At 42.9% G+C, this 13,734-nt stretch overlaps 1 protein-coding gene across 2 annotated transcripts in view; it reads right to left on the bottom strand.

Moving 5' to 3' along the window:
* ext2 (exostosin glycosyltransferase 2) overlaps nt 1-13,734 on the bottom strand; it is a 287,961-nt gene that overhangs the window by 260,995 nt on the left and 13,232 nt on the right. For both annotated transcript variants that reach the window (XM_039739082.1, XM_039739091.1), the window contains exons 2-4: nt 9,107-9,451; nt 6,815-7,038; nt 2,807-2,896 (exon numbers count right to left, since the gene is read on the bottom strand). In XM_039739082.1, coding sequence (XP_039595016.1) covers nt 2,807-2,896; nt 6,815-7,038; nt 9,107-9,442 — 650 coding nt within the window. In that variant the 5' untranslated portion in view covers nt 9,443-9,451. The remainder of the gene's footprint in view (nt 1-2,806; nt 2,897-6,814; nt 7,039-9,106; nt 9,452-13,734) is intronic.

Raw genomic sequence — 13,734 nt, 5'->3', positions numbered from 1 at the left:
CAAGCAAAGGTAATTCCATGCCAGGCCAGGGGGTGGTTGGGTGCACTAAACCTTCTCCTGTTATCTCTACAGACCAGCCGCGGGAAAACCTGTCTGATTCAGAGCAGATGACGTCACTTCCAGTTCCGGCGCCCAGAAGAATATCACTTTCCGGCACCAAGTCTGATATCCGAAGAACATCATTTCCTGTCCGATCCCTTAAAGCCGCCATCTTGACAAACCATTGACAGTTCTGTTTTGGACTCGGTATTGAGAACATCTCTATACTATTTAAAGAACCTTTTGCAGCCAGGAATAATATGTAAGGGTGGCTGCCCCAAACTTTTTTAAGTGTGTCGAGTCTATTTCTTTTACAACACCAAGAATGACACTCTTCCTGAGAACTGATGGCATCAAATCATATTCCCAAAGTAAAAATTAAACCAGAGATATATCAGCTACCCCTTATCAAGCGGGGTCATTTTTGCTAAATCGCTTGTAATTCGACCTCTCCAAATTAGAATCATTGCTGTTATTGAACTACCTGGAGTATAAACACATGTTTGGTCTCTTTGTAAAGGTAACATTCTCTAGTTTCACCCTTAGTAGTCAGAATCACTGTAGGTGTGACTGATCAAAAGTTATGCACATTAGAACTCACAAAAAAAAACAATTTTTTTGTTCTCGTCTAAGTTTTTTATGAAAATAAAGGAAAATAAATCTGCAGTAGGTAGGTGCGGACAGAAACACACTATGTACCAACAGAATAACTTGTTGACTACTCACATTTCAAATTTGAAAAGAATACCTGTAAATGACATTTTTACACCAGTTTTTATGTGGGCATGTCCAGGTGCTTTTTAGAGGGACCATTATCCACATTTTGTAACATATGGAAAAAGTGTAATAACTTTTGAATGCTTCAACCCACAGATATCAGTGAGGGCTCTACTGAAAGCTTACACCTAAAGGAATCTATATCTACACACAGTGTCACTCTATTAGTTATAAAAGTAATAAAAACAATAAAAAATACACATTTCTATGTAAAATAGTCAATACAAGTCTTATGGGCCAAAAATATATTTATATTTTTATTTTTACTTTTTTTATAAAATGCACACAAACTATATACATTTCTTTTACAAACTGTTACAACACAGCTCAGCGTTTTCCATGTGCCACTTGATGGCAGCAATCACTAGCAAGCAGAAAGCACAAGGCGTGGCACATGTCGCTCTCTGCCATTAGACGTCTCCTGGGCGATTGATACTTTCACGCGCGTACATGCATCTATTATTTAATCGAGAGTGTATTTACGTTTATCTACTTTTATTCATATTTAAAATGCGAAAAACTTGGCGAAATCACAATAAACAACCACGCACCAACTCTGCAGACTGGCACAAATGCCACCTTCGCAGCTCGATCGTTTGTTTACAAGTTAGTATGGCAAGTTACATATCAAAATGCTCGGCTGCTCATTGGCTGTAAGTTTTGAGTGTCACTCACAGTGTCCAATCAAACTGGTAGATTCTACCAGGGTTTGGAGTTGTACGTCATCGTTCAGCTGTCTGTGACACTCGTTGGCTATACGAGGTGCCAGTCAACCCCAGACCCGTCGTAATTGGCCAACTTAGGTGTCGATCAGAAGCTAACACTTCCGTGTTTCATGCGGTAGCATGGTTATCGCCGACAGAAACAAATTACGTCTGATATGATCAATAGAAATGAAAAAAAATTACGTAGCTAGTCTCAAGTTATGAAACGTTTTCTGGAGTTTTTGTCCCTTTGAGGATATATCGTGTGTTTTGGACCTAATCGTTTTACTGGATTATATTCGCTGGAGCCTTACGGACAGAATGGGATCAATACTGCTCGGAAATATTGATGTTTGACTTGCAGGGGGTCTTCAAAGGTAGGGAAAGTCAACTCTTAAAAGTATGTACTTCTCTGTAAAAAAAGGCTTTAGTGTCAGTGCTGTGGTTGTTGTGTGTCAAAATGGTTTATATCATCGGTAAGACGAGACTTTGAAGTTTCATTTGATGGGTAGTATGTCAAGATGCATGGCAGATGGGCATGCACACATTACTGTAACGTTTTTAAAACGCTGTTATGTCCTGGGACCGGTATGTGTGCGCGTTAAGGGTTAATGTCATGTCATTTTTCTCTGTCCCGCTAAACCCAGACCACGCCCATTGGAGGTGCCGGAGCCTGACCTAGCAAGCATTGGGCACAAGGCAGGAACAAACCCTGGACAGAGTACCAGCCCATAATAGGGCAAACACACACATACACACAAGGGACAATTTATTGTTGCCAATTCACCTGACCTGCATGTCATTGGTCAGATGGAGAAAAAAGGAGCACCAGAGGAAACCCATGCAGGTATGAGGAGAACATGTAAACTCCACGAGGACCCAGGAAGTGAACCCTGGTCTCCTTACTTGTAACGCTACTACTGCACCACCAAAACATGATAATTTATGTTTATGACTTTTAATTATTTACTCTTGAAGTTCAAAAAAAAAATAAAAAAATTGTCTTCAAACATGAATAGAGCGTTACAATGGTGTTAAATTTACCTACAGACACAAAGACCTGAATAAACAGCTATGCAGACAGAAATGAGCTCAAACGCTCAGTAAAAATTTAACATTAATCTAATATTGCTGCTTAGCTCCCAAATTTACTGGCAACAAATATAAAATACCACAAACTGCATATTACAGGTAATTGTGTCATATTATGAGGTTGTCAGAATTTGAGTTTCACATTTAAAAAGTAGGTGGAAAAACAATTGGGAAAAATTAAAATCCGACCGTACCTGTCCCTTGGAACATCCAGTGCTGTATTGTAGTCTGGTGGACCTCCCGGTAGCATGTTGAATAGCAAATGATTCATCCCTCTTTCCCATCTAAACAGAAACATACAGTAATTTAGGTATTTGGTTGGGCCTGTTAGGAGTTCAATGAATAATTCTGCAAAAAGAGCATGTGTTTTTAGTTTTATTTTTTTTTTTTTAATATCATGGGACATTTCTGGCTATTGGGTTTGAGTCTTCACAGCTTCTAGAAAACAGAATTATTTGTTCTGTTAGTACTTTGCACTACTTTGCTATTTGTGTTTTGTTTACAAGCACTGCCATGTCAGGAGTTCTGTCATCAGGACGTAGCACCCAGGTGACTGCTTCAAACACTGAAGCATATGACGTTATTGATGTGGTGCTTTAAATACCAGCGAGATGGGTCGTTTACTAACTAATTAAGGATATAAACAAAGAGCTTTTTGCACATTGGTTTTTGAAATCATTACTTTTTTTTTTTTTTTTTTTTTACTTTGACTACTGTAATGGGTGACAAGGTGGGTGGAACTGGCCTCTCAACCAAATTAGTGGGTTTCATGTCCACGTTAAACTCCCATTAAATGGATGGGCAGGGGGAGAAAAGCTAATACAACGTCATGCTCCCCCAAGCTGCCAGGTGGCAGCCTCCTGGGGCTGGAGCACCACATGCATACTGGTATGGCAACCTGGGTATTGTAGTCCCCAAGTCCAACCCTGTTGAAATGACGTGGGTGTTGCACAGAATAAAGCATCCCTATTTGGATTGGGCACTGCCTGACCCAGAGGCAGAATCTCGGTTGGTGGTCACACCACTGGAAGTGTGGCCCTGGTCTGGCATAAAAGGAGCCACCCCATTTCACTCAAGGGATCCCTTCAGCACCAGTGGACAGGTCTAAGGAGGAGCGGAAAAGAAGCGAAACAAGAGGTAGACGAAAGGAAAGGATGATAAAAGAGAACGAGTTTGGGTTGTTTGTACCTGAGTGTAAGGAAAAGCCTGTGGCCGGTATTTGTGGAAAAATAAAGTAGGCCTATGGGAAGTGTTGACGGAGGGGTTTGGGGCATAGGTGAGCCCACATCTTTCAGTTTTGTTTTGGCTTCGATAAAAGAATTGTCATTTTGATAACTGACCCTTTCTTTCTTTTTCCCCTATTTTTTCATTCTTTCTATTTGCAGCCTTCAGGCAGAATAGGGCCAGTTCAGAAAATACATCAATGCCTTGAAAGGGGACATTATAACTTGCCCAGAAATGAGCTCCTCCCAACAGTAAGGAGAAGAACAATTAACAAAACCACTATATCTAATATTTTTATTGTTAATTTTTATTTACAGTTACTGATATTTTTTATGTTATTTTTGTTTGACAGACAGTGTGGCCCTATAAGGCAAATTAAAAGACTACATATCATCTCCTGTGTGATTTTGAGCTATACAAAAATAAACTGTACTGTATTGTATTGTATCTCTACCGACTGACAGTGTGAGCCTAAGCAAATAATTTTACTTCAGTATGCTCATATTTGAAAACATCACATTGTATTAGAAATCTTATGAGGTTAAAGTTTGGTTGTTTGATAATGAAGCAATTAAAGAGTGAAACATTCAAACTTTAAACCCAATATAGCATTCTTCTAACTTATGTAGTGAGGCGAACGTCCGGACCCCTTGCCTGGCCGGGATGCCCCATTAATGGAAGGTCCAGGGGAGACAGCCTATCCAGAACATTACCTCCCCCGGAGTGCTAGAAGGCAGCGCCCCCGGCGTGCAGCAGTGCCATGGGTTTGCAGCATGGAAGCTTAACACTGCTGGGAATCATGGTCACCACCAGGGGGCACCTGGAGAGCTGCTGAGCCCTCAATTGCAGCACTTCCACCACACCCGGAAGTGCTGCTGGAATCCAGTCAATGTGCACCTGAAGCACATCCGGGTACCTTATAAAAAGAGCCAGCAGCCACTACTCCGAGGAGCCAGTCGGGTGGGAGAAGACGAAGCTCGCCAGGAGGAGTGGAGTCGAGAGAAAAGAAGAAAAGGTTTTGTGCATGTGACTGTGCTGTACCGGTGAGAAGAGAAAAACAAATAAAAATGTGTGTGCTTGCTCTTGTGCCTCTACATCGAGAGTACACCTTATGAGAAGGATTTAGGAGTCATAGTGGACTCCAAGCTATCAACTTCCAAACAGTGTTCAGAAGCCATTAAGAAGGCTAACAGAATGTTAGGTTATATAGCACGATCTGTGGAGTACTGTGACGATGTGGGTTCTGGCTCCACACTCCCTTTGCTATTGGAAGCACTCGAACCCAACACCGTCGATAATGTTGCCGAGTGAGCTAGTCAATGGAGGCAAATTAAGCATCTGAGCAAGGGGAAGGTAAAAAGTGCAAAAGTGCTTTTATTTATAATTGTCCATCAAATCAAAAACAGTGTTCCAATAAATAGTGCAGATCTTCAATAAAATAAATAATCCATTAAAAGAACACGTGGGGGTTAAAACTTAATAGAAAAACAATCCTTAAAATCGAGAGGTTAAAATGATCAGGAAGCTGTCTTTAAAAACAACAACAAATAAGCTTGGTGCTTCTTTTCTGTATGCGTCTCACCTGCTTATCCCGTACGGGCTTAGCAGCAGGCAAGACGCTCTCTGCAGCTGCCCTCCTACATCACACGCTCGAGACTGGAGACCTCCCGATCCCTGGCTTCGGTCTGGCACTCATCCCAGTCCCCGAGATTTGATTACCCTCAACGGCCAGGTCGCCCACGTTGGGGATTCCATCACCAAGTCTCCGACTTCCGCTGCCTTTCCATGGCCTCTCTGCGGCCCGTCGCTTTCACCTTGTGACTCCCGCTACCAGATCACTCAGCGGGAGCGACATCTACACAAACACCTGGGTGTCGGCCCAACACCCAGCTTCCTCGCAGCTGCCCACGGCGCCGATCGCGCGCTCACCACCACGCTCCGTGTCCGTCTCTCTCCTGCACCGCTGCTTCCACGCTCCCTGTAACCTCCGTCCTCTCCTTTCCTTTCTCCAATCGATTCTCTCTCTCCAACCGACTTGCGCTTCTTTTAAAGCGTGAGGGGCCATCACCGCTGCAGCATTAGCCACGGGAGCAATCACGAATGTGGGCCGTTCCTCACCTGTGCACACGGTGAGAAACGCCCACATCGACGCACTGCCCCGCTGCTCGCTACAACAACGCCCCTCACGGCCCTCGTGCGGTGATTATTTATTTAAAATCAATGGCCTTTTCTCCACGAGCTGTGGACCCATAACACCACAAGTACAAGTCACAGGAGGTTATGCTCAACCTTTATAATGCACTGGTGAGGCCTCATCTTGAGTACTGTGTGCAGTTTTGGTCTCCAGGCTACAAAAAGGACATAGCAGCACTAGAAAAGGTCCAGAGAAGAGCGACTAGGCTGATTCCAGGTCTACAGGGGTTGAATTATGAGGAAAGATTAAAAGAGCTGAGCCTTTACAGTTTAAGCAAAAAGAAGATTAAGAGGTGACATGATTGAAGTGTTTAAAATTATGAAGGGAATTAGTACAGTGGATCGAGACTTGTATTTTAAAATGAGCTCATCAAGAACACGGGAAACAATTGGAAACTTGTTAAGGGTAAATTTCGCACAAACATTAGGAAGTTTTTCTTTACACAAAGAACGATAGACACTTGGAATAAGTTACCAAGTAGTGTGGTAGACAGTAAGACGTTAGGGACTTTCAAAACTCGACTTGATGTTTTCTTGGAGGAAGCAAGTGGATAGGACTGGCGAGCTTTGTTGGGCTGAATGGCCTGTTCTCGTCTAGATTGTTCTAATTCTAAATCTGTCTGTGTCAGGGTGGCTGGTATGCCCCTGGTGGTCCACAGTAGTCTATCAGCAATGAATTAAGCTGAACCCCAAATTCTAAGAAAAAACATTCTGCAGTGGTGAACATTTATAATGAAAGAAGGTAGTGATGGGGTCTGGGACCCAACACCCAGTAAGCTATTTACCTGGGAAGTTGTGCCAGAGCCTGGGCAGTTTCTCGAATGCGCAGTGAATTCTGGTTGAGGACATCTATTGAAGGGATGAGGAGACAAGCCCGGTTGATGTCATCAGTATAGAAATCACTATCAGAGATGGCACTGAGTAGCTCATTGTACTCCCGGGAGAGGCCGGTGCTGCTGATGGGAGCTCCGAGGTCATCGACATAACGGCGCAAAGGATGAATGTATACCTGTAGAGAGAAGCAGAACACTTTCAGTTGTATTGATAAATCTCACTCTAAAGCATCTCCACTATTGTATTGATTGTCTTCAAAGTTCAATACTTTGCTTTCTCCACGTGGCACAAGCTGTATACCCTGTATTTTTTTGTGTCTGAAACTTCAAAAAATTTAATATATAAAACTGAATGTGTGTTTGCCATCTGGTATCGAATTTCCCGCCACTGAAACACTCTCTACCAAATTCTGCATGCCTACCATATTTGCACAAGGTATCACAGTAGCCGTGTTTCATTCTGTAATGCTTTCCACTTGGGGATCTTTATTTGAAATGTTTGGCACATGGGAGGTTTGGTCAATGAAATTTTGCTATGGGGCCAAACATTGTCAACCAACCCTGGGGAATTTATTAAGTGACCACACCTGCACTTTATTCCACCCCAGACACCATAGGGTAAGGTACCTTGCTAGTAAATTACATTGGTCTAACCCTAAAAACTCACCCTGAAAAGAGAAACCACTGCATTATACATATTTAGGTGGGCTGAATCCATTTCTGAAACTGAAATCTCTATACCACATTTTCCACATGATATCATATTTAGTGAAAACAACAATTTTGATAAAAAAAAAAGATACTTTTGAAAAACTAGGGGGCTTCGCCAACCCCCGTGTTTGATTTTCCGGATACACACTTTTAAGATTTTCTTTTTTCCTTTGAATTGTTGCTATTTCATTGGTTTCACTTTTATTTCAGGACTTCTGTAAAAACAATATTTGGAATCTTTCGAGTCCCAATGTACTGAATCTTTTTAATGAGGTCCATGAGACGCGTGTTTAATGACTTTGTACCATAATTCAGGATAGGTTTCTCAGTTTGGAATTTCAGCACAGACAAACCGTTTTTTTTTTTTTATAAATAGTCCGGCCAGAAACCTATGCAGACACAATGAAGTGGGACAGTGAAATGTCACAACTTGAAGCTCGAAAATTGTCCATGAGCACATGAACAGAGCATGTGGCCCTGTCTGCCGAGCTGCTGCTGGTATGTACAAGGTCAAGAATTGAAAAGAGATGATTAAAGCAGGAATAAGAGATATTCTGACTCTAAGGGTCTCTTTATCAATAACTTGTAAGGACATGAGAAATGTCCACCAGTCATTTACTTCTGTAATTAGTTGTGTATTTATGAAGCATAATGAACAAACTGTAAGTCAGTCACTGCTTTAACTCTTACTGCAGGGTTCCAAGTACGAAATAAAGGCTTCTCCCTGTCCCGAACGGCTCCGCGACTTTATCTTTGACACCGTGTTAATTCTATTTGTTTATTTGAGTTGTATTCTGTTGTAATATTTTGTTCTTAAATAAATGGGGGAAAATTAAGCATGTTGATGGCGTGATGGACCCAGCCGGAAAGTCCCTGCTGCATATGTTCCTGGGGAGCAACTTTGGACAGCTCAATACCTCCCCCGGGACGCTTGGTGGCAGCCTCCCACCTGGCTCCATGGCAGATGGAGTCTTCCACAGCCTGGCTGGGCGCTGGGATGGCCACTAGGGGGTGCTGCCGAGTCTCAAGAACCCGGCTGGACGAGTCATCAGCCCCACCCGGAGGTGCAATTGGGACCAGGTGGCCAAGCACCTGGAACACTTCCGGGTGGGCTATAAAACAGGCCAGCCTCCACCACTCAAAAGGCCAGAATCGGGAGGAAGAGGTTGCCTGGGAGGAGGAGTGGTGGTGCAAGGTGGAGAGTTGTGTTATTGTGTTTAATGAGCTTTTGGGACTGTGTGACACGGGGAAGACGTGCCCCACGGCTGAAGAAAAAATAAAAGCCTGTGTGATTTTACACGTGCCTCTCTGTCTGTGCCGGGTCAGGTGCCATATAGCGCCTTTATCACAATGGTTTCTGATCAGTATGACAATAATCATTAAGGTCATCCACAACTAAGCTGGCACTGGTGCAGCGATTTTAACAAGTTGCTACAATTTGCTTGTATAACTTTACTTAGTAACAAATCTGTAAGTCAAAGTTATTTCTGGCAAAGAATTGCAAATGAATGCTGACAGAGAGACAACACTCACCTTGATTCTGTTTTTGGGGTTGTAACCGCAGCGATAAACGTCGAAGCAGGTATGCATACGGCAGCTGAGGTCCCCCCGTTCTGGAATGGGATCCGAAGCTGACAGGTGCACAAGAGGAGCATCGTGGACGCTATGTCGATCTACACTCCAGTCCGTGCTCGATTCTATAGAGTGTGGCCAGAACTGGAACATGCCAGTGGCAATGAGGCCCAGCAGCACCACCGAGAAGAGGGCAATGTAGTACATTCGATGTTTGGTCTTCATTCGCGGGATAAGCGCGGGCCCTCGGGCGCTGTACTTGACAGATGCACACATACTGAGGCCAGCTGCCTGCATCAACCACTTCTGCAGAAAAGACAAAAAAAACAGACTTAGTTAGCCCCTGAAATGAAATATAAGGGAAAAAAAAGGTAGAAGTGAAGAGTAAAGCTTCACTGAGATGTCACTAAGAATGCTTATTCTCATCACGTGATTGATTTGCTACATTTTGTAAGCAGGCACATTTACAGAAGAGGAATTAACTGACAACCACAAAACTATGAATAGAGCTCAGTTCACAAAGGGAAGCTGTGGCACACCGCCTGTGGGGGTCTTCAACCTACAAATGAATCACCTCAAGGTTCTCCACTTGATCCAGAGAAGCAGTAGCCCTAGTCCGTGATCGTCACATATTTATTGTTCAGCTCCTCATCTCATCATTTAGAGCCTCATTTTGGCTGCTAGTACTTCAAGAATTAAGTCATAGTACACAACTTTTCTAGTGATTTTCAGTTGTAACGTTCCGGGTGAGCCAAAGTGAAGTACCACATTTCCCAAGGTCATCGCGTGAGGTAGAGACACCCAAGTGAGTTAGGGTTGGGGTACTTTGATCGGCGATCCCTTGTGGTTTTCAGTTGACCACATGCCTTGGTCCAGTGCGCACCCGTTGCTTTGGCTGTTGGAAGTGTTCTTCAAAAATAACAAATCCATCTTCACTACGCAACACACTTCGGTATTCCTCCCAAAGGTGACATCCCAAATCGGAAAACATTTCTTCAGTGGGTGGCTAAACTTAGACTGACAGGTACAACACTGAAAAGAAAATCTCCAGGCAGTTCTCAGACTGTACAAACGCCTGAAAACATCCAAGCTGTAAGGGCATCCATTTTGCAGTCTCCTAGACGTTGAGCTAGTTTCTGCCTTTGGCATTTCCAACACATCTTTGAGGAGGATTTTGCACGAGGACATTCATTTCCATCCATGCAAAATGATCGCAGTGCAGGAACTCACCGAGAGAGACGGGGAGAGCCGCAGAGAGTTGTACGCGAACATTCTACAAACCATTCATCGAGATGACATCGTCGTGTTCAGCGACAAGGCACATTTTCACTTGAATGGTTGCGTAAATAAACAAAACTTTCTCTATTGGGCTGAAACCAACCCTCAAGAACTTCATCAGAGACCTCTGCACAGTGAGAATATTACGGTTTGGTGTGCCGTTGCAGAATTTGGTATTGTAGGCCCTTAGTTTTTTGAGGGGGGGGGGGCACAATGTTACATTGAAATGCTACAGAACTAGAAGAAATGGATGTGGTGGATGCCTGGTGCAGCAGCTCATATGGCCTGCGTGGAGATCCATGTAAGCTTTGTGCGGCGATGTCGGGTGGCCTTCACGTTTGCCTGATCTTGCTCCGAAGTGACGTCTTCTTGTGGGGCTCTCTCAAGTCAAAGGTCTACACAAACCGACCTCAAAATCTCCATGAAATCGCCACCATTCCCCCCTGAAATGGCCAAACGAGTCATGCAAAATCATCTCGAAAAGTGAATCACTAGTGATGGCCACCACCTTGAAAAATCTTTTTAAAAAAAAAAAAACACCGTGAAAAAAATCTATTTTGTATGCCCTGTCTTGTGTCGTAATGAAATATATTTTATCCTATAGAATTTTTGTAGAATAAACGTTTGAAATGTGGTACTTCTTTTTGGCTCACCATGAATATGTAATGTTAGCGCATCACAAAACAGTTGGCGGCGCACTTCCATTAGGCCTTTCGCCTTAAGTAACATAACCAACAACTGAGAACAACTGGGGCCTCATATATAACGGCGTGTGTAGAACTCACACTATAACATGATGTAAGCACAAAAATGGAAATGTGCGTCCGCACAGAAAAATCCAGATGCAGGAATCTGTGAGTACACAAACTTCCACGTTCTTCCGCTACATAAATCCAGATCAGCGTGAAAAGTAACGCACGTACACGCGCCTGCTGTCCCGCCCCAACTCCTCCCAGAATTACGTTTCTTTGAATATGTAAATCAATATTAATAGCCCTTAAGCTCAGCGTTCTCTGAAAAGACAATGGCAAAACCACGAGGAAAAATTGAACAATTTCAGCGAATACCAAGTGGAGGCAAGGAAAAATGTATTATTTGTTGGTTTAAACAGTGGTATAATCAACAAAAGGAAGTTGCTCCAGTGACATAGCATGTCAGAGAAACTGGAAAGCTCAAGTTCACAAAGTCGCACAGTGCCGAAATAAAAAAGAAGTTACATATCAAAGTCGCCATGAAAAGGTGAGTCGTAGCCCACCGTCTGAGTGTCATATGAAAGCTTATTAGGATACAGAGAAAAAAAAAAAGGCACATAGTGGGGAAAAAGCACGAAATGTCAACTTTAATCTCGAAATTTCCACTTTGATCATGTAGTTTATTTTATCATTAAAGTAGAACATCATAAACTGCATCTTCCATCCATCTATTTTCAAACCCGCTGAATCCGAATACAGGGTCACGGGGGTCTGCTGGAGCTTAAAATCATTTAATTAACCAGTTTCTCAAATCCCATCGCAACTAAAGTCGCACGTTAAATGCTTTGTTTTGTATTTGATCTTCTATGTGCTCTGTGTTTGTGAATCACTACGTGCTTCTTACACTGGCATTCTCTACATCTGACAGGACACAGAATCCATGACATTCGTGATATTACAGCTCTCTGAATAACTAAAATTCTGAGATGTATATGTGATATCATTTTCATGATGATAGGAGTTAAAGCATGCTATTAAACATGGGAACACGGTGATGCAGTGATTGTGCGTGACCTTCGATAAAATAATTTACTGTAGCAGTACTGTCTCTTTCAAACGTACTAACCCCCAATTCCTGTCCTTACTTTCCTTTCTCCAAATACCCAATCACCACACAATCAGCTCTGTAATAGACGTTAAGCCATCTGTAAGCTCAGAACGCCGATTCTTCAAAACTTTTAAGGAACATTGAAATATCTTCGTAGTACATGTTTAATTATTCTATCCTTCACGCCAGTCCCAGTGAAGCATACAGGATACTCTGTATCCTAATAAGCTTTCATATGACACTGTCGGCCATGATATTGAACTTTCCAATGTCGCTAATTTTCCAACGTCTGAACGTTCCAACGAAGAAGGCTGACCCCATCTTCACGAAATTTGGTAGGTGGCTTCCCTGTGCTAACCAAAACCGATGTACGTACTTATTTCAGTGGTATGATGCCACTGTCGGCTGCCATATTGAAGTTTCCAATGTCATTAATTCTCCAACTTCCCATGTAGGCAGAAGGCTGAAATTTGGTACTTATGTCGGTGGTATGATGCCACTGTCGGCCGCCTTATTGAACTTTTCAACGATCTTTGTTACTTATAGGCCCATCTTCAAGAAATTTGCAGCAGGTTCCCAATGCTAACTGAATCCTACTTACGCATATATATCGTCCATAGCCTGCAGCTCGGTCACCGTGTGAGGCGGCGTTGGGTCCCCCATCCCAACGCCTCCCACGTTACGTTGTTGGCTGCCTGCCTATATAAAGCCATCCGACGCTCCAGTCTCTACATTCCCTTCCTTGTTTCGCCACAGGATTCACGTCTCCCTACTGATAACTGCAGCCTTTTTATTTAATCCACGGCTTCTCCGCTGTTTTATTGTTCATTTATTACGATTATAGTTATTGTGTAGGTGTTTTAGACTTACTTTACATTGTTCAGGTACCCATTTCCTTTATCATTCCAACCGTATTCCCCCATTAACATGTCTATCGAGGTGATCACCATCGATCAAAGAACTGTCACTTACCGAGTGGTTTCCATGCCCGGAGATGTCACCTGCCTTTTCCATTCTCTGTGTTACATATTGCACGGCCATATCAGGCTCACTCTTGATATCCATTGTGTCTTATGTATTGAATGACTGGACAGGTTCAAGGTGTGGACTGATGACGGTACAGGAGATAATTAGACTACACAGGAGCACTAGAAGAGTGAAATGCTTAAGCCCTTCACCTATGCATCTGCATGTGAGTTAATGGCTGCAGGTGAATTGTTCGGTTGTCGCTTTCAAGTGTACCGAAATGGCCAAATATTTTACACCTTTTGACAATCGCCAATGCCTCTTAAACATCTTAGATTGACAGGTGACGATTTCAGTAGTGGACACTTTGATGTTTATGAATGTTTAAACTCTCAAAAGCTGGATGTGAAGTTATCGATGAAACCGGTTGTGTGCTTACAACGATTGACAGATGCCGAATGTCACTTCAACACAAGTCCTGCAAATACTGTCGTAATTGAAACAAACCATGAAACTCAAACCGATTATGACAGCAGCAATCCAAG

This window comes from Polypterus senegalus, chromosome 1, assembly GCF_016835505.1.
Source record: "Polypterus senegalus isolate Bchr_013 chromosome 1, ASM1683550v1, whole genome shotgun sequence".
NCBI lineage: Eukaryota > Metazoa > Chordata > Cladistia > Polypteriformes > Polypteridae > Polypterus > Polypterus senegalus.
This window is presented reverse-complemented; position numbering and strand designations above follow the sequence as displayed.